Source organism: Ovis canadensis, chromosome 7, assembly GCF_042477335.2.
Source record: "Ovis canadensis isolate MfBH-ARS-UI-01 breed Bighorn chromosome 7, ARS-UI_OviCan_v2, whole genome shotgun sequence".
In the NCBI taxonomy this organism is placed as follows: Eukaryota; Metazoa; Chordata; class Mammalia; order Artiodactyla; family Bovidae; genus Ovis; species Ovis canadensis.
The window spans coordinates 103,091,195-103,113,184 of record NC_091251.1 but is presented as its reverse complement, the minus strand read 5'-3'; the positions used below and the strand labels follow the sequence as shown (position 1 = coordinate 103,113,184).

At 45.5% G+C, this 21,990-nt stretch overlaps 1 protein-coding gene across 3 annotated transcripts in view; it reads left to right on the top strand.

Moving 5' to 3' along the window:
* Window positions 1-21,990, top strand: part of STON2 (stonin 2) — a 174,082-nt gene that overhangs the window by 45,758 nt on the left and 106,334 nt on the right. For all 3 annotated transcript variants that reach the window (XM_069595225.1, XM_069595224.1, XM_069595223.1), the window contains exon 3: window positions 753-1,037. In XM_069595225.1, coding sequence (XP_069451326.1) covers window positions 753-1,037 — 285 coding nt within the window. The remainder of the gene's footprint in view (window positions 1-752; window positions 1,038-21,990) is intronic.

Sequence of the window (21,990 nt, the reverse complement as noted above, 5' to 3'; positions counted from 1 at the left end):
TCTCCACCAATGCCTATTGCCTTTTGCTTTTCAATTTGACCTAGTTCTATTTCTTGCTTGGCCTTCGCGACAATTTTTTGTGTGTGACGCCACCCCCACCCCCGAACACTGAAGTAGATGGTAGGATAAGAATAGTGAACCAGGCCAGACTCCCAGTCTTAGCCTGCATGGAGACTGCTGTGGACAACCTTTGTTGCTGTTCAGTCACTAAGTCATGTCTGACTCTTTGCCACCCCGTGGACTGCAGCATGCCAGGCTTCCCTGTCCTTCACTATCTCCCAGAGTTCGCTCAAACTCATCTCCATAGAGTCGGTGATGCCATTCAACCATCTATCCTCCGTCATCCCCTTCTCCTCCTGCCTTCAATCTTTCCCAGCATCAGGGTCTTTTCCAGTGAGTCAGTTCTTTGCATCAGGTGGCCAAAGTATTGGAGCTTCAGCTTCAACATCAGTCCTTCCAATGAATATTCAGGATTGATTTCCTTTAGGATTGACTAGTTTGTCTCCTTGAAGTCCAAGGGACTCTCAAGAGTCTTCTCCAGCACCACATCCTAGGGTATAGTTTTCATGCATTTTTAGGAAAACACTTCTTCAGCACAGAAGCAGGTGGGCATGACTGTCTCTTTGCTCTCACACCCTGTCATGGTGAGTCCTTTGATTACCTGTTGCCTTTTCTTTTTTTTCGTCTGAGAGACAGTCGTGAAGAGTGACCTTCCACCTGTGAGGTGATGGCAGTTTTTATATCTGTTTCAGGGGGCCCCAAAGAGCACCTCCCAGGAGCGTCTTCTTCCTCAGACCAGTCAGAGAGCTCCTCCGGGGAGCACCATGCCTTGGATGGAGGCTCTCAGGACCTTTCCCACTCAGAGCATGATGACTCTTCTGAAAAGCTGGGCCTCATCTCTGAAGCAGCCTCCCCTCCCGGGAGCCCCGAGCAGCGCCCACCTGACCTGGTCTCAGCCATCAGCGGCTGGGTTCAGTTTGAAGATGATGCACCCTGGGCCAGCTCATCACCACCTCCTAAAGAAGCAGGGGGGACAGGTAGGCCCGGTGAGGGGCTGGGGAGGATTGGGATGGAGATCTGTGCTTCCCAGGGATGCTTTCCCAAGAGAGGTCTGTGGGGCTGCCAGGATTCTGTTGTGCCTGCGCCAGGGCCTCGAGCCTGGCTGCCTGGGAGACAGCAGGCGGAGGTCTCCTTGGGCTTAACTCTGCACCATGTGGAAGGATCTATGTGTTCTGGGCCATTTCTAGCCTTTTACCTTTGTTTCTGGCTGTTCACCTCTCCCTGGAAGGATGCATATGGATTTATATATTACAGATTGGAATTGTATTTACTCAGCACCTAACTTGTAAGCTCCCTCTGAGTGAAACGAATGTCTCTAAAAGTGTGGACTGCTAACCATCTCTATCAGAGTCACCGGTTACATGTGGATGTTCTTGTATCCCAGACCTTAAGAATCCAAATCTTCAGGAGTGGGGACTGTCGTGAATGGTCAAATCTCTGACTCTGTGGCATTTGAACAGCCAGAAGCTGTACTGGGAAGCTGGGTTAAGCCAGGGGACTGGTTAGTTCCCACCCTGGTGAGCTGGCTACTTATTTCCTTGGGCACTGAAGCTTGCCAGGGGGGATGTGGGATAACCTTCGGGACTGTATTAGCTTTCTATTTGCTATTGTAACAAATTACCACAAACTTGGTGGCTTAACCAACACAACTTATTTACGTACTATGTCTGAAATTATTTATAACAAGATTTGCAGCAGCATATGCTTATTTTTATATATTCTTTTTTAAAAAAAATATTGTCTCCCATTCTGCTTTATCACAGGATATTGAATATAGATCCCTGTGCTGTACAGTAGGACCTTGTTTTTATCCATCCTAAATTTAACAGTTTGCATCTGCTAATCCCAAACCCCCAGTCTTTCCCTCTCCCTCTCTCTCTCCCCTCCCCCTTAGCAACCACAAGTCTGTTCTGTGTGTCTGTGAGTCTGTTTCTGTTTTGTAGGTAGGTTGATTTGTGCCACATTTTAGATTCCCTGTAGAGGTGATAGCCTATGGTGTTCGTCTTTCTTCGTGACTTGTTTCACTTAGTGTGATAATCTCTAATTGCATCCATGTTGCTGCAAATGGCATGGTTTCATCCTTTTTTACAGCTGAGTAGTATTCCACTGTATATTTGTACCACATTAAAAAAAAGACTGTATCGGAGCACAGCTGCTTTACACTGCTGTGTCAGTTTCAGCCATACATATACATATATCCCCTCTTGTTTTGAATTTCCTTCCCGTTTAGGTCACCACAGATCGCCAAGCATGGGTGCAGCAAAGTGCTCTGGAATCACCGAGTGTGGGCTTCCCTGGGAGCGCAGACGGTGAAGGAGCCACCTGCCATGCGGGAGGCCTGGGTTCCATCCCTGGGTCGGGAAGATCCCCTGTAGGAGGGACTGGTGACCCACTCCAGGATTCTTGCCTGGAGAATCCCATGGGCAGAGGAGCCTGGTGGGCTACAGTCCATGGGGTCGCAAAACAGTCAGACACAACTGAGCAACTGAGCGCAGAGCACCGAGTGGAGTTCCCGTTAGCTGTCTGTTTTATACATAGGAGCCCACATGGCTTGATTGTCTTGTAATTCTGTGGCTCAGAAGTCTGACGTGGATGTCACCGAGCTGCAGTCAAGCTGCTGATCTGCTTCCTTTTAGCAGGCGCTGGGGAAGCCTCTGCTCACCTGCCCTTTCCAGCTTCAGGAGGCTGCCCGTGTTTCTGGCATGTGGCCTCTCAGTCTCCAAACGCAGCAGTGTTGCTTCTGTCTGTGCTTTTTTTCGGTCGTCAGGTCGTCCCCTGGCTGACTTCTGCCTTCCTCTCCTGTTTCTAAGGGCCCTTGTGATGATGTTAGGCCCACGAGGATAATCCAGGATAATTTCCCCCTCTCCAGGTTTTTTAACCTAATCATTTCTGCAAAGTCCCTTGCCATGTAAGAGGACACTGTCACAGGTTCTGAGGATTAGGACGTAGACATGTTTGTAGGGGAGCAAACATTTTGTCTACCACAGAAACCTAGAAAAAGGGATGTTTTTCTCTTGGTGGATTAAATGTTTTGCTAGTTTGGATTTTTTAAAACTATCCCTTTTTCACATGGGTTTTCCCATCACCATAAAACCCGACATTGCGAGCCACGTGGCAGAGCGGTTCTCCTGGGTTTCCTTACCCTACTGCTCTCCACCCAGGTGCCCTTTCCCAATAAAATCTCTTGCTTTGTCAGCACATGTGTCTCCTCGGACAATTTATTTCCGAGTGTTGGACCAGAGCCCAGTTTCGGGCCCGGGAAGGGTTCCCTCTTCCTGCAACAAATGGCGACTCTGGTGGGACTCTTCTTCACTGCAGCTGACATCCTGTCCACTCGGGGTACTCAGGGGCCAGCTTGCCTGCCAATGGACCAGACCCAGCGGCCACAACTGGGACCCTTTTGTGCCTGGTCTCCTCCTGACGCGGACAACTGGCCAGAGTGCCCTGACCAGTAAGGAACAGGAGACTTTATTGACCTCTCTCCCATTCCCTCTCTCTTTCCTCTCCTTAACCCTTCCTATCCCTCCCTGTTTTTCTAGTCCCCTGGTTCTGGACACAGGAATCTGGTCAAAGGGCCCTCAGCCTGAGCTGAGGATTGGAGACTGATCACCTCCTCTTGGGAGGCAACTCGAATTCTGGTTCTGGTCTGGTCTGATTTCTGGTAGGGCCGAGTTCCAGTCCTCCCTTCTCTGGAGGCCCAGGGAAAAGTCCCATAATGCCTGGGTATCTGTAGGTGGCAGGAGACGTCTGTAAGGCCACCCCTTTCGCCCCCCGCCCCCACCGCCTCCTCCCCCTTCTTTCAACCTGGCTTCCTTTCCTCCCTTGAAATCTTTGATGTTAGTACTTGGATTCTTGCATTTGAGGGCTTCCTTGGTGGTGCAGAGGTTAAAGCATCTGCCTGCAATGTGGGAGACCTGGGTTCGATCCCTGGGTCGGGAAGATCCCCTGGAGAAGGAAATGGCAACCCACTCCAGTATTCTTGCCTGGTAGCCCACGGGTCGCAAAGAGTCGGACACGACTGAGCGATTTCACTTTCACTTTCAACATCATTAAACACAATTTTAAGCCGATATCAAGCATGATTCTATCATATAACATTTTCATTTCTATATAATGATTTGCACATTGGTATATTTCTTAGTATTTAAGCATCATTTTTCTTGGTGAATTGTTGATGAAAAACACATGACGCTCAAAGCAGCGTGGATGAAATGACAGGTCCAGACAGGCTTCCCAATCTGGCTGGAGGGAGGATATAACCTTTATAGAACACCTAACACCAATAAGACAATGGGCTGAGCATTTGTGCCGGTGGCGGGAAGTTACTGAACACCGGGCAATGAATTGGGACAGAAGGATTTTTTTTTTTTTCAAGTTTTTTTTTTTTTTTCCTGATGTGGACCATTTTAAACGTCTTTGTTGAGTTTGTTACAGTATTGCTTCTGTTCTACATTTGCTTTTTGGGGCCGTGAGGCCTGTGGGATCTTAGTCCCCCAACCAGGGATCACGCTCAAACCCCCTGTGTTGGAAGGTGAAGTCCCAGCCACTGGCCTGCCAGGGAAGTCCCAGTAGGTTTGTTTTTAATGCTACATTTACTAAATATTTACTCTTTTGGGCACTGTGCTCCGTGCTTTTCTGCATCATCTCATGAGCTCTTTACAAGGGTCATAGGAGGAAGGTATTTAATATTATATTTGTAATACCCATGAGGAAACTGGGACAGATAGTGGTTTGGGAATTAATGCCAACAGTTATATACTAGGAAGTGGCAAGAGAGAGGTTTCCCACCAGGCAGACTGGCCCCAGGACCTTTGAACAGCCTAGGGGTGCTCTGTGTGCTATATTTGCCTCGATCTTCCTGCTACTGAGATAGTTTCCTTTGCTGCCTCGTTCCCAGGAGACAACTGAGGCAAGAAGCGAAGGACAGGGTGGGGGTTCCTCCGCTCAGTTGCCCTAAAAGGGCCCTGCCGGCTTGATCACTATTTTCAAAGCATTCAGATTCTTTCACATCTTGTTCATACCTTGAGCTTTAAAGATTTCCTGATTGCTCAGAACTGGTTATACGACAGATGGATCAATTTGCTTTGACTCTTCATGGCTTGTTTCTGCAAAGCTAACTTTGGAGTTAGTCATAATTCTGTTGCCCCCATCTGACTGAGGATCTTAGCTTGTTATTGATAATAGTTTTGACCTTTAATGGTTTTAACCTTTAAATCATTAAAACCTTATCCTTTAAGGCAGCAGTTTTCAAAGTGTGATCTATAGATCTCTGGGTCTTCCTAAGATTCTGTCAAGGGATGTGTAGGACCAAAAATATTTTCATAAGAAGTCTAAGATGCTTTTTGCCTTTTTTATTATATTGGCATTTGTATTAATAGTATAAAAGTAATGGCAAATAAACTTATGGCTACTGTGTACATATAGTAAAAAATAAAGTTAATTTCATTAATATCCTTGGCAAAGTGGTAAAGATTAATTTTATTCAATCTGGATTCTTAAGTACATCTTTTTACTATTCTCTGTGATAAATTGGGAAATATATATAAAACATTTGTGCTCTGTATCAAGATATAATGGTTGTCTTAAGAAAAACAGCTATCTTGGAAAATATTAGGCTTGAAAAATATTGTAATAAAAAAATAAATTTAAAAGCCAAAATTATTTGAAAAAGTAAAAAACAATGCAAAAATATCCTTAGTGAACAAAATGTCAGCATTTTAAAGACGAAAGACAAAATCCAACTAAAACCTGCATGACTGCCGTACTTCACCCTAATCCTAGCTCTTTTTCCAGTAAAACTCTGTGTACAGAAATAGATAGCTAGCCTATAGGCTGCAGTTGGCTGAATCTATATTTTTAAATGTTGCATTTAAAATGTGATTTAATTACTGAATTATTTAAGTTCTCTTTTAAATTTTGTACCCACAGTGAGTGCCTCCCTTGCCTCATCCTTGTGCCAGCCTTGCATTGTACTAAGGACAGGGGATTTATTGATGTTACTAGAGAACAAATCAAGAAATGACAACTTTGAAATGTGTTGAAAGCATAATTTTGGCCTGAGAACATCGGCTCAGACATTCATTACTAATTCCGTCTGTTTCCACGAATGAACATTTAACTGAGCTCTGTGGAGGTGGGACTCTCCTCTGCAGAAAGAGTCTATTAGCTGGTTTCCCAGCAGATGTGAGGCTGGACGTGTAGGGTCAGGCCCGCCTCAGCCCGTGTTTCTAACTCAGGGACCCAAGTACCCTGGAGGACTGTGCAGAGCCGTGGGGCAGCAAAGAAAACGGTGATAAATCCAAGGACGCTTGTATAGACGTACCACATTGTCTTCATCCATTCCTCTGTTGCTGGGCATTTAGGCTGATTCCGTGGCCTGATTGCACATAGTGCTGCCATGAACGTTACTCAGCCATGAAAAGGAATGACATTGGGTCATTTGCAGAGACATGGACGGACCTAGAGTCTGTCACACAGAGTGAAGTGAGTCAGAAAGAGCAAAGCAAATGTATAATATTGCTTATACGTGGAATCTAGAAACATGATACAGATGAACTTATTTGCAAAGCAGAACGAGAGATGTAGAGGACAAGTTTATGGATACCAAAGAGGGGGAAGGGGAGGTGGAATGGACTGGGGAGTTGGGATTGACATACACCTATACTACTATGTATAAAACAGATAACTAGTGAGAGCCTACTGTATAGCACAGGAAACTCTGCTTAGTGCTCGGTGATGACCTCAGTGGGAAGGAAATCTATAAAAGAGGGGATATGTGTATACATTGGAAATGTATGAGGGCTTCCCTCATAGCTTAGTCGGTAAAGAATCTGCCTGCTTGCAATGCAGGAGACCTGGGTTCGATTCCTGGGTCGGGAAGATCTAGAGAATGAAATGGCAGCCCACTCCAGTATTCTTGCCTAGGAAATCCCATGGACAGAGGAGCCTGGCGGGCTACAGTCCATGAGGTCGCAAGAGTTGGACACGACCACCATCACCACCATACCCGAAAAGACCCTGATGCTGGGAAAGATTAAGGTGGGAAGAGAAGGGGATGACAGAGGATGAGATGGTTGGATGACATCACAGACTCAATGGACATGAGTTTGAGTAGGCTCTGGGAGTTGGTGATGGACAGGGAGGCCTGGTGTGCTGCAGTCCATGAGGTCACAAAGAGTTGGACACGGCTGAGCAACTGAACTGAACTGATATATATGTATGGATGGATGATTCACTTTGCTGTAAAGCAGAAGCTAACACAACATTGTGAAGCAAGTATATTCCAATAAAAAGTCAAAAAAATCCAGGAGCCCTCTCTTGACTCTCTTGCCCATCAAGGAACCTACCAAGTAAAGGATTGCTGGGTACATCCCTATTACCCCAACTAGCCTCACCGACTAGACCAGCTCCTTCTTGGGTCTCCTCACATAAGCTGTGTTTTACAGTAAGGAACAGTGAGGGGTTGGTAGAGCCCAGGTCAGGGGGCTTGCAGGAGAAGTGAGGCTTCAGGCCATTCAACACAGATAATGCAGACATCTCCCCGGCTTCCATCCTGGAGGCTGTTGAGCAGCTCAGGTTTTAATTTGAATCCAAAAGGTTCTGATACTTGTGCTATGTCAGCAATATCACACACATTAACTGCAGGCGTTACACGACAGTGGTGCCGTGTTTTACAGCAAATATCTTCACCATGATAGAAGCAGACTGAGACTTCTTGGAGTCGCTGCTGCTGGCTCTGTTCTTTGGGTAATACTGAGTTTTCCTGGTGTGATAGCCTGAATAGTGGGCCCTAAAGACGTCAGGTCCTAGGCCCTGGAACCTGTGAACCTTGTCTTATTTGTAGAAGGGATTTTTGCTCATTGATTAAGCTAAAGATTTTGAGATAAGGAAATCATGCTGGATTTATCTGGGTGGGTCCACAGAATAACCATACATAAATAAGAGGGACTTGGGGGAGATGTTGCTCACATAGAGAAGGCAGTGTGGAGGCAGAACAGAAAGAGATTTGAAGATGCTGGCCCTGAGAACTGGAGTGAGGAGGCCACAGCCAAGGAATGCCAGCGGCCACCAGACTCTGGAAGACACAAGGGACAGATTCTCTCCTCGAGCCTTTGGAGGAAGCCTTGCCCTGTTGACATCTTAACTTTGGCCCAACGATTCTGAGTTCAGTCTCCGAACTTCTGGAACTATGAGAAAACAGCTTTCTGCTGTTTGAACACACCAGGGTTTCGGTAGAGCAGGCACGGTTATTCTAAATATCAAGTTTCTAAAATATTTCCCCCCCTTTCTTTCCCTCCCTCCACTTTTTTTTTTTAACTTACAAAAAAAAAGAATCTCTTGTTTAACTTTCTTGCTTTTTCTTTTTTTTATTGGAATATAATTGCTTTACAGGGTTGTGTTTGTGCTGTACAGCATTGTGAATCAGCCATGTTGTTGTTCAGTCGCCCAGTCGTGTCTGACTGTTTGCAACCCCATGGACTGCAGCAGGCCAGGCTCCTCTCTCCTCCTCTCCATTATGTCTAGATAGGTGGTCCTATCTAACTGTCTCATTCTCTGCCCTCCTTTCTCTTCCTGCCTTCGATCTTTCCCAGCACCAGGGTCTTTTCTAAGGAGTTGGCTCTTCGCATGAGATGGCCCAAATATTGGATCTTCAGCTTCAGGAACAGTCCTTCCAATGAACACCCAGGACTGATCTCCTTTAGGATGGACTTGTTGGATCTCCTTGCAATCCAACGGACTCTTAAAGAGTCTTCTCCAACACCACAGTTCAAAAGCATCAATTCCTCGGTGCTCAGCCTTCTTTATAGGCCAACTCTCACATCCATACATGACTACTGGAAAAACCATAGCTTTGATTATTAGGACCTTTGTCAGCAAAGTGATGTCTATCTCTGCTTTTTAATAAGCTGTCTAAGTTGGTCATAGTCTCCCAAGGAGCAAGTGTTCATAAGTATACATCTACACCGCCCCCCCTCCTTTCTATGTGGAGGCAGACTGAGAGTGAATCAAGCTGGTCTAGGGGAGCACCTCTAATAGGGCAGGCCATTTATTAAGCGCATGTTCTGTGGTAGCCACAATGCTTTACCTCCAAAGTTTACAGCCCCATGCATGCAGGCAGGGTGTGACATTCCACCACAACAAAGTTTCCATGGAAACTGATTTTTTAACTTCAGCCCTCTTCCAAGGCACGTAAGCATCACCCATGGAAACAGACTGTTACCTGTAATGTGACTGTAGTTTCTCAGTTTATTCCCAATTTATTCCTTACATCTGTTCTATTTGCTTCTAGCAAACGCCTAGCACTTTCCAATCTTTGTATCAGGAAAAAAAGGGGAAATGTGTGTCTTGGACTCGTCCCATGTAGCCTCTCTACTGATATCCTTTTATAAGAAAAAGGATGATTTTGACCTCAGAGAAATAGGTGGGGGTGGGGGGTTGACAGAGGAGGACTGATGAGTGTCTGGATTCCTGGAAGCAAAAAAGTGGAGCTTTACTCCACCAGCTTGTCCTTTACGTTAACATCCTGGCTTGCAAAGAGAAGCTGGGAAAGAAGCAATCACAGGGGAGTCCGTAGGGAGAGAAATGTTCCCTGGGACACTCTTTCCCCTCCTTCAGTCCCTACTTCTCAGCTCCTCCACAGTTTTCCTGAGAGATGAAAAAAAAAAAAAAACCCTCCCCAAACCCCACAAAAGAATTTCTCTTTTAAGCGGTGCCACCTAAGACTAAAGCCAAGGGGGCATTGGATTTTAGCCTGGCAGGAGAATGTGCAATTTGCCTTCATTAAAATGCAGAAGGTTGTAGGCAGGGAAAGGAAGGGACAAAGAGACTGTCAGTAGTGGTAAATCTCTTATTTTTGTGGCATTTAAATGCCAGAAGCTGCACTGGGGACTTAGAGGAGCCAGAGAGTGGTTTGTCCCCACCCTGGTGACCTGGCTACTTAATTTCTTGTTCACCAACCACTGATGCATACCAAGGGTGACTGAATAACTAGCAGCAACAGCTAGAAGGGAAAACACGTCCAGAAATGCTTAAATCCATCAAGGAGATGACTTTCTTTTGGACTTCAACTAGAGCAGAATGTGAAGTAAGTGCCTTTGTGGTTGGTCTGGGAAAAGGGGGCTATGTGATCTTTTTCAGAAAAATATGGATAAAATCAGTTGACTGACAGAGCCTTTCTATAAACACATATATAGGAAAGAGAATGGGCACCAGTTCCTTGGATGTGATGATGCTAGGAATGAAAGGGCATGTAAAATCATGCCTCTTGAATCTTTTGTAAAAGTTGTTTCCTCTGTTAAAACCCCTAAAATTTGGTGAAGGCCAATGTGAAATTCACATATCTGACTTAAGATCAGTTTGGCTCAAGCCATGTTGATACATATTCTTTGTGTATGTGTGTGTGCACATGTGTGTGTGTGAGTGTGTTCTCAGTTGTGTCCTATTCTTTGTGACCGCATGGACTGTAGCCTACCAGGCTCCTCTGTCTCACAGGGTTATCCAAGCAACAACACTGGAATGGGTTATCATTTTCTCTTCCAGGGGATCTTTCTGACCCAGGCAATGAACCCAAGTCTCCCCCATCTTCTGCCTTTGCAGGGGGATTCTTTGGCGTCCCTTGTGGCTCAGCTGGTAAAGAATCTACCTGCAATGCAGAAGACCTGGGTTTGGTCCCTGGGTTGGGAAGATCCCCTGGAGAGGGGAAAGGCTACCCACTGCAGTATTCTGGCCTAGAGAATTCCATGAACTGTATAATCCATGGGGTTGCAAAGACTCAGAAATGACTGAGTGACTTCACTTCACTTCTTTACCACTGGGCCACCTGGGAAGCCCAAATATTCTCTTTCAGTTCAATTCAGTTCAGTCACTCAGTTGTGTCTGACTCTTTTCAACCCCATGGACTACAGCACTCCAGGCCTCCCTATCTATCACCAACTCCTGGAGCTTACTCAAACTCATGCCATTGAGTCAGTGATGCCATCCAACCATCTCATCCTCTGTTTTCCCCTTCTCCTCCCGCCTTCAATCTTTCCCAGCATCAGAGTCTTTTCAGGTGAGTCAGCTCTTCTCATGAGGTGGCCAAAGTACTGGAGTTTTAGCTTCAACATCAGTCCTTCCAATGAACACCCAGGACTGATCTCCTTTAGAGTGGACTGGTTGGATCTTCTTGCAGTCTAAGGGACTGTCAAGAATCTTCTCCAACACCACAGTTCAAAAGCATCAGCTTTCTTTATAGTCCAACTCTCACATCCATACATGACTACTGGAAAAACCATAGCCTTGACTAGACGGACCTTTGTTGGCAAAGCAATGTCTCTGCTTTTTAATATGCTGTCTAGGTTGGTCATAACTTTCCTTCCAAGGAGTAAGTGTCTTTTAATTTCATAGCTGCAGTCACCATCTGCAATGATTTTGGAGCCCCCCAAAATAAAGTCTGACACTCTTTCCACTGTTTCCACATCTATTTACCATGAAGTGATGGACTGGATGCCATGATCTTAGTTTTCTGAATGTTGAGCTTTAAGCCAACTTTTTCACTCTCCTCTTTCACTTTCAATATATTCTCTTTAGATTTTTTTATTAGAACATTTAATGTCCAGCAGTCACGTTTGAATGCAGAAGGCAATGGCACCCAACTCCAGTACTCTTGCCTGGAAAATCCCATGGACGGAAGAGCCTGGTAGTCTCCAGTCCATGGGGTCGCTAAGAGTTGGACACGACTGAAGTGACTTAGCAGCAGCAGCAGTAGCAGCAGTCATGTTTGGATGTGAGAGTTGGACCATAAAGAAAGCTGAGTGCAGAAGAATTGATGCTTTTGAACTGTGGTGTTGGAGAAGACTCTTGAGAATCCCTTGTACTGCAAGGAGATCCGATCAGTCCATCCTAAAGGAAATCAGTCCTGAATATTCACTGGAAGGACTGATGTTGAAGCTGAAACTCCAATGCTTTGGCCACCTGAGGTGAAGAACTGACTCATTGGAAAAAACCCTGATGGTGGGAAAGACTGATGCTGGGAGGATAAGGGGACTACAGAGGATGAGATGGTTGGATGGCATCACCAACTCAATGGACGTTGAGTTTGAGCAAGCTCTGGGAGTTGGTGATGGACAGGGAAGCCTGGTGTGCAGTCCATGGCATTGCAAAGAGTTGGACACCAACTGGGGTGACTGAACTGAACTGAATGTTGAACACTTTAAAGTAAAGCGAAAGTCACTCAGTCGTGTCCAACTCTTTGTGACCCCATGGACTACAGTCCATGGAATTCTCCAGGCCAGAATACTGGAGTGGATAGCCTTTCCCTTCTCCAGGGGATCTTCCCAACCCAGGGATCGAACCCAGGTTTCCTGCATTGCAGTCAGATTCCTCATCAGGTGAGCCACAAGGGAAGCCCGTGGAACACTTACACTTTGGATTTAAATTAGCATAGGAATACTGTTCACACGTTGGAAATATTGTTCTAGTTTGAGAGTGTTGTGATCGGTCTGAATTATATGGCGAAAACTGTCAATAGAAAGACTTAATTGAAAACTCATTTGCTGAACTCTGAAGTTAAACCATGAGAGGAACCAAAGTGCTTTAAAAAAAAAAAGATTCTGATGGATCTCTTCAAATCAAAATGGAATCTTTATGTTTTTCTCTCAAAGAAATGTTTTTGAAAATGGATCTACACCCGGGTATGTTTTATTCCCATGTTGTGCTTTAGCAGTAGTGTTTCTGAGGTGGGCTTGTTGCACAGAATTTTCCTAACTTAGTGTTTTGCCTCCTCAGACTTCAGGAGGAATGTAGATGTCAGCTTAGCTGTCACCTAAAATTGTTACACAGATTGTCTCAGAGACATGGCCAATGTGCATTTTCAAGTGTGTGGGTGTGCTTAGAATACATTTGCAAATGAATGCAGGCAAGTTGAAAGAGCAAAGTTCATCCCCGAAATTTAAAAAAAAAGAAAAAAATTAAGTCGCTATTATCTGCAGGAGGCTTCCTGTTCACTCATCATGTTGTGCACTGACCTTCTTCCAGGGACACAGCGATTTTGTGGCAAGGCCAAGGCCACGAGGCTGAATTGGACCCATTATGCGGATCCTGCAGGATATGCATAATTACAAACTTGAGAAGAAAAAAAAATCCTTGATTTCCGGATCCTTTGTTTCCCCTGTCCTTCAAATATCTTCCCTCAGAGCTTGGACTGAGGCCTTCCCATTGTGTCTGGGGGTGCAGAGGGAAGCTAACTCTGTCTGACCAGAGAAAGACCCACTTGTTTGGGGGAGGACCAGAGATGATGTCAGCCATGTAAGAGGGAGGCAGCTGAGAGTCCTGAAGAAGAGGAGCCCAGCTGAGGTTGTTCACTCTGGCTTCTGGGGGAGAGTGGTGGGCAGGGGTGGAGTAAGATCCCAGCCATTTGGTGACTTTGGAGGCCAGGAGCCCCACAAGGCTATTTCTGCTCCTGGTCTTGCTTTCTTTTAATACCCTGCATGGTTCCTCTCTGCTTGTAAAGGTAATTCATGACCTTCCCGGACTCCACCTCAGACCTGGGATGCTCTCAGGAATGAATTTTATTAACCGAACCCGTCTCTCTCAGGGCCTGCCCCTCCCCACAGGACTGCGCTCCTCGCTGCTTCCCAGAGTGCCTTTCCGCTCCTGCCAGCTCCCTCAGCCTTTGACTCTCTCGAAGTTCTGTCCAGCTCTGCTCAGCACCACCGCTCTCCAGCCACTCTCTGCCTCTTCATCCTTATTTTAAAGTGAGGCCCTTGTTTGCCTTTCTTTAAGTCTGTATTTGTTCCTTTGTTGGCCGGGCCCTGTAGTCCTCCCTGGCTTTCTCTGGTTGCCGTCTGCAGGCTTCCCTTTCGGGGTTCTCGTGCTGTGGAGACCAGCTGACCGCAGTAGTTGTGGCACACGGGCTTAGTTGCCCCAGGGCATGAGGGAACTTCCCAGACCAGGAGTCAAGCCCATGTCCCCTGCCTTGGCAGGTGGATTCTTAACCCCTGGACCACCAGGGAAGGCCCCTAAATGTCTCTACCTGAAATTAGGCTGTGTGCTTATGTGTTTACTGTCTGTCTTCCCCACTAGAGAAAAGGGACTTTGTCTCATTTACTCTTTAGCCCAGAACATGGTCCATGGAACTTAGTAGGTGCCCTCTTTGTGTTTATCGGATAAATGAAGGAAAAGGGGAAAGGCGGACATGAAATCTACCGCAGAAGGACTCCTGTTTATGTGGGTAATGAGCTGTCAGGTAGAACTTGAATGATGGCCTCTTCAGTAAATCACAGGAAAGTGATTTTTTTGTTTTGTTTTGTTATCATCAGTTGTTTGCTTTCTCATTGCTGTGCACACAGTGTGTATATCCACCTACCACATACGTACACATAGATGCACAGACATCAGTTCAGTTCAGTCCAGTCACTCAGTCATGTCCGACTCTTTGTGACCCCATGAACTGCAGCACGCCAGGCCTCCCTGTCCATCACCAACTCCCAGAGTTCACTCAAACTCATGTCCATCAAGTCGGTGATGCCATCCAGCCATCTCATCCACTGTCGTCCCCTTTTCCTTCTGCCCCCAATCTCTCCCAGCATCTGAGTCTTTTCCAATGAGTCAGCTCTTTGCATGAGGTGGCCAAAGTACTGGAGTTTCAGCTTCAGCATCAGTCCTCCCAAAGAACACCCAGGACTGATCTCCTTTAGAATGAACTGGTTGGATCTCCTTGCAGTCCAAGGGACTCTCAAGAGTCTTCCCCAACACCACAATTCAAAAGCATCAGTTCTTCGGCGCTCAACTTTCTTCACAGTCCAACTGTCACATCCATACATGACCACTGGAAAAACCATAGCCTTGACTAGACGGACCTCAGTTGGCAAAGTGATATCTCTGCTTTTGAATATGCTATCTAGGTCGGTCATAACTTTCCTTCCAGGGACTAAGCGTCTTTTAATTTCATGGCTGCAATCACCATCGATTGCACTCATCTCACATGCTAGTAAAGTAATGCTCAAAATTCTCCAAGCCAGGCTTCAGCAATACGTGACCCGTGAACTTCCAGATGCTCAAGCTGGTTTTAGAAAAGGCTGAGGAAGCAGAGATCAAATTGCCAACATCTGCTGGCTCATGGAAAAAGCAAGAGAGTTCCAGAAAAACATCTATTTCTGCTTTATTGACTATGCCAAAGCCTTTGACTGTGTGGATCACAATAAGCTGTGGAAAATTCTTAAAGAGATGAGAATACCAGAGCACCTGACCTGCCTCTTGAGAAACCTATATGCAGGTCAGGAAGCAACAGTTAGAAATGGACATGGAACAACAGACTGGTTCTAAATAGGAAAAGGAGTACGTCAAGGCTGTATATTGTCACCCTGCTTATTTAACTTCTATGCAGAGTACATCATGAGAAACGCAGGGCTGGAAGAAGCACAAGCTGGAATCAAGATTGCCGGGAGAAATACCAATAACCTCAGATATGCAGATGACACCACCCTTATGGCAGAAAGTGAAGAGGAACTCAAAAGCCTCTTGATGAAAGTGAAAGACGAGAGTGAAAATATTGGCTTAAAGCTCAACATTCAGAAAACGAAGATCATGGCACCTGGTCCCATCACTTCATGGGAAATAGATGGGGAAACAGTGTCAGACTTTATTTTTTGGGGCTCCAAAATCACATAGCATATACAGATAACGTGTACTCATACACATAGTAATATACATTTACCTATATACACAAAACATATACACTGACATTTATGCACATACACATGTATTACATATACACCTAGCATAACATGTACACACTGTATTAAAACCTTGATGTTCTCCTCTTCCAGAGAATATGCCAGCTCACCCAGGGGGCCGTGTGACCCAGCTCACCCTCACCCTCAGTCTGGGACACAGAACACAATCAGCTGCCTAAGCATGTATCAATTAACCAGTTCATTCATGCAAAGCATATTTAGGTGCTGGGAATGCAATTATGAGAAAGTTGGACACAGTCCCTCTTCTCCCCAAACTGAGATTACCTAATAGTCTGGCAGTCTATTTCCCATGAAGCCTTCTGGGGTGAGCCAAGCTTCTCTGAACCCATCCTGGGGCCGCTGCTCTGTATCGCAAGCTGTGAAAGCCACAAATGAATAGTTCAATGAGATATATTTTATATTCATGGATGACCATGTTTACAACGTTGGAGAAATCATTTAGCCCTAGTTTTCTATGGGGTCGCACAGAGTCGGACACGACTGAAGTGACGTAGCAGCAGCAGCAGTGAACATCTAACTAGAAGCAGAAAGTGGGAGACTCTAGCAGGGGTAACCTTGGCTCTCCTGACCTGGCATCTCTGCCCAGGCCGCCTTCAAATCTCAGAGGATGATGAGCAGGAAAAAACATTCTGGAAGGTATTACTCTCTAAGACACATATCAAACTCTTAATACCATCTCAGCAGCTGCTTCTGGAGAACGCAACCCAGGACAAGGAATACCAGATGAAAGGGGAATAAAGGTGACTTAATGGAAAGGGGAAATTTGGAGACCTGCACAGAAGTGAGGAGTTTGTCATCTGAAGAGCTGCGAAGAGAAGATGACCATCTACAAGTCGAAGAGAGAGGTCTGGAATAGAGTCTTCCCCCCCAGCACACAGAAAGAACCAGTTTTGCTGACTTCTTGCCTCCAGAACAATGTGAGAGACAACTGATTCCTGTTGTTTAAGCAGTGAAGTTTGTGGCACCATGTTATGGCAATTCTGGAAACTGATCACATGGACCACAGCTTTGTTTAACTTAATGAAACTATGAGCCATGCCGTGTAGGGCCACCCAAGACGGACAGGTCATGATGGAGAGTTCTGACAAAACATGGTCCACTGGAGAAGGGACTGGCAAACCACTCAAGTATTCTTGACTTGAGAACCCCATGTACAGTATGAAAAGCCAAAATGATAGGACACTGAAAGAGGAACTCCCCAGATCAGTAGGTGCCCAATATGCTACTGGAGATCAGTGGAGAAATAACTCCAGAAAGAATGAAGAGATGGAGCCAAAGCAAAAACAACACCCAGTTGTGGATGTGACTGGTGATAGAAGCAAGGTCCAATGCTATAAAGAGCAATATTGCATAGGAACCTGGAATGTTAGGTCCATGAATCAAGGTAAATTGGAAGTGGTCAAACAGGAGATGGCAAGAGTAAACACTGACACTTTAGGAATCAGTGAACTAAAATGGACTGAAATGGGTGAATTTAACTCAGGTGACCATTATATCTACTACTGCGGGCAGGAATCCCTTAGAAGAAATGGAGTAGCCCTTATAATCAACAGAAGAGTCTGAAATACAGTACTTGGGTGCAATCTCAAACATAACAGAATTATCTCTATTCATTTCCAAGGCAAACCATTCGATATTACGGTAATCCAAGTCTATGCCCTGACCAGTAATGCTGAAGAAGCTGAAGTTTAATAGTTCTATGAAGACCTATAGGACCTTCTAGAACTAACACCCAAAAAAGATGCCCTTTTCATCATAGGGGACTGGAATGCAAAAGTAGGAAGTCAAGAGATACCTGGAGTAACTTGCAAATTTGGCCTTGGAATACAAAATGAAGCAGGGCAAAAGCTAACAGAATTTTGCCAAGAGAATGTACTGGTCATAGCAAACACCCTCTTCCAACAACACAAGAGAAGACTCTACACATGGACATCACCAGATGGTCAATACCGAAATCAGACTGATTATATTCTTTGCAGCCAAAGGAGGAGAAGCTCCATACAGTCAGCAAAAACAAGACCAGGAGCTGACTGTGGCTCAGATCATGAATTCCTTATTGCCAAATTCAGACTGAAATTGAAGAAAGTAGGGAAAACCACTAGACCATTCAGGTATGACCTAAATCAAATCCTTTATGATTATACAGTGGAAGTGAGAAATAGATTCAAGGGATTAGATCTGATAGACAGAATACCTGAAGAATTATGGATGGAGATTCGTGACATTGAACAGGAGGCAGGGATCAAGACCATCCCTGAGAAAAAGCAATGCAAAAAGACAAAATGGTTGTCTGACGAGGACTTACAAATAGCTGAGAAAAGAAGAGAAGTGAAAGGCAAAGGAGAGAAGGAAAGATATAGCCATTTGAATGCAGAGTTCCAAAGAATAGCAAGGAGAGATAAGAAAGTCTTCCTCGGTGATCCATGCAAAGAAATAGAGGAAAACAATAGAATGGGAAAGACTAGAGATCTCTTCAAGAAAATGAGCGATACCAAGGGAATATTTCATGCAACGATGGGCACAATAAAGGATAGAAATGGTGTGGACCTAACAGAAGTAGAAGATACTAAGAAGAGGTGGCAAGAATACACAGAAGAGCTGTACAAAAAAGATCTTCATGACCCAGATAACCACGATATTGTGATCATTCACCTAGAGCCAGACATCCTGAAAAGTGAAGTCAAGTAGGCCTTAGGAAGCATCACTACAAACAATGCTAGTGGAGGTGATGGAATTCCAGTTGAGTTATTTCAAGTCCTAAAAGATGATGCTGTGGAAGTGCTGCACTCAATATGCCAGCAAATTTGGAAAACCCAGCAGTGGCCACAGGACTGGAAAAGGTGAGTCTTCATTCCAATTCCAAAGAAAGGCAATGCCAAAGAATGCTCAAACTACTGCACAATTCCAGTCATCTCACATGGTAGCAAAGTAATGCTCAAAATTCTCCAAGCCAGCCTTCAACAGTATGTGAACCATGAACTTTCAGATGTTCAAGCTGGTTTTAGGAAAGGCAGAGGAACCAGAGATCAAATTGCCAACATCTGTTGGATCATAGAAAAAGCAAGAGAATTCCAGAAGAACATCTGCTTTATTGACTACAATAAAGCCTTTGACTGTGTGGATCACAATACACTGTGGAAAATTCTTCAAGAGATGGGAATACCAGACCACCTGACCTGCCTCCTGAGAAATCTGTATGCAGGTCCAGAAGCAACAGTTAGAACTGGACATGGAACAACAGACTGGTTCCAAATTGGGAAAGGAGTACGTCAAGGCTGTATATTGTCACCCTGCTTATTTAATTTATATGCAGACTACATCATGCGAAATGCCAGGCTGAATGAAGCACAAGCTGGAATCAAGATTCTTGGGAGAGATATCAGTAACCTCAGATATGCAGATGACACTACCCCTGTGGCAGAAATCAAAGAGGAACTAACGAGCCTCTGATGAAAGTGAAAGAGGAGAGTTTAAAAGCTGGCTTAAAACTCAACGTTAAGAAAACTAAGAACACGGCATCTGATCTCATCACTTCATGGCAAATAGATAGGGAAACAATGGAAACAGTGAGGGACTTTATTTTGGGGGGCTCCAAAATCACTGCAGATGGTGACTGCAGCCATGAAATTAAAAGATGCTTGCTCCTTGGAAGAAAAATGCTATGACCAATCTAGACAGCATTTTAAAAAGCAGATACATTACTTTGCCAACAAAGATCCATCTAGTCAAAGCTGTGGTTTTTCCAGTAGTCATGTATGGATGTGAGAATTGGACCATAAAGAAAACTGAACACCGAAGAATGATGCTTTTGAACTGTGGTGTTGGAAAAGACTCCTGAGAGTCCCTTGGACTGCAAGGAGATCTAACCAGTCCATCCTAAAGGAAATCAGTCCTGAATATTCACTGGAAGGATTGATGTTGAAGCTGAAACTCCAGTACTTTGGCCACCTGATTCAAAGAACGGACTCATAGGAAAAGACCCTGATGCTGGGAAAGATTGAAGGCAGGAGAAGAAGGGGACAACAGAGGATGAGATGATTAGATGGCATCACTGACTCAATGGATATGAGTTTGGGTAAACTTGGGGAGTTGGTAATGGACAGGGAGGCCTGGTGTGCTGCAGCCCTTGGGGTTGCAAAAAGTCAGACACCACTAAGCGACTGAACTGAACTGAGTAAACATTAAAGTATAAATAAAGGGCATGACATCAAAGTGTATATAAGTATTTGAAATTTCAGTCTGTTCAGGATCCCAGGGGATAAAAAGAGAGAAGAGTATTTGCTGTATCAATTGTTTTAGCTGATAACCTGTTGTTGTGCCCTGTTCAGTCGTGTCTGACTCTTTTGGACTCCATGAACTGTAGCCCACAGGCTCCTCTGTCCATGGGATTTCCCAGGCAAAAATACTGAAGTGGGTTGCCATTCCCTTCTCCAGGGAATGTTCCTCACCCAGGGATCGAACCCACCTCTCCCGCATTTCCTGCATTGCAAGGCAGATTCTTTACCTGGGTTCAATCCCTGGGTGCGGAAGATCCCCTGGAGAAGGGAATGGCAACCCACTCTAGTATTCTTGCCTTGAGAATTCTTTACCATCAAGGAAGCCCTGGCAACTTGTTTATTATTTATTCAACCAATGGAGCCTTGAGCCCCCACTTTGGGCCAGTCACTATTCAAGGCACTGGGGATACAGTGGGAAGTCCTGCCTCATCCATTCTGCTGGGGGAAGCCACAGCAGAAACTGGATCGAGAAGTAGAGGAATGTGTGTGAGATAACGTGTTCAGGGAGAAAAACGAGGCAAAGAAAGGGAGGAGGGTGAGAGAGGATGTGAAACTTACAGAAGGTCTGGGAGCCACTCTGAGCAGTAGCTTTGGCATGAAGACTTGAGGGAAGTGAGGCCTGAGCCTTGCAGAAACTGGGGAAGGAGTCTTCTAGGAGGAAGGAACAACAAGAGACGGGACCCTGTTTGTGATGTGTGATTCAAGTGGAATGAATGGGGGAGAAGTTCGAGAAGGTGGCGAGTCAGAGAAATTGTGTGGTCTTGGATGGCGTAGGTTTTTAAGGGCACAGTGAGGATGTGGACCTTGACTGTGGGCGAGGAGGAAAGCTGTGTGTGTGTGTGGGGGGGGGGGGGTTGTACCCAAGGTGTGGTGTGAGCGCCCTAGGCTTGCACACACAGCTGATTCTGTTCACACTGGGGGGCTGCTATGTGGAGAACAGACTGAGGAGGAGGATAAGTGGGGAAGTGGGGAGACCAAGGACAGCCACTGGGATGACCCCAGAGAGGACGGGGTCTGGGATTGGGGTGGTAGCTTGGTGGGAAGCTACAGTCTGGAGGGAAGTGATTGGATTCCAAGTGTCCTTTGAAGGTAGCATTAATGGAAGCTGTGAGGGACCAAAGGTGAGAAGAATCAAGGTGTCCTTCTGAACATCGGAAAGGGAGAGGGAGCTGGTGTGGAAGGGAGAAGAGGAACTTGGTTTCCAACTTGTAGAGATGTCAGTCAAGATTTCAAGTAGATTTGGATATAAGTTTATGTCTTGAAGTAGCAACTACCACTTAACCCTGTTTGGGGCTTCCCTGGTGGCTCAGAGAGTAAAGAATCCACCTGCAGTGCAAGAGACCTGGGTTCAATCCCTGGGTGCGGAAGATCTCCTGGAGAAGGGAATGGCAACCCACTCTAATATTCTTGCCTTGAGAATTCCATGGATAGAGGAGCCTGGCGGGCTACAGTCCATGGGGTTGCAAAGAGTCAGACATGACTGAGGGACTAACCACCCTTTTGGAGTACTACCTTTGTGCCAAGCATTTTGCCAAGTGCTTCATCAGTATTAGCCTAATCTGTTTGAGGGGGGCCCTGTTTTCTGCTCCATTTTACAGATGAAGGACCGATGTATTGAGTAACTTGCCTCAGGCTACAGGGCTGTGTGCAGCAGGCAGTCTGGACCCAGAGTCCTTATATACAGCCTCATAGGAAAGGAGAGAAGGGGGATTTCTGTCTTTGTTTCTCTGTATTCCTTGCGGATCAGATGTGAAGCATCATGATGACAGCAACCTGCTGCTCACCAGCCTGGCGGTCAGAGGTCTAGTCTTCCTCTGGGAGAAGAGTCAACTCCAGACTGAGAACTTTCTCTCACTGTTCAACGGATCTTGTGGCCTGAGGATATTCAGTCCAGAAACTAAATACCATGATATATTCAA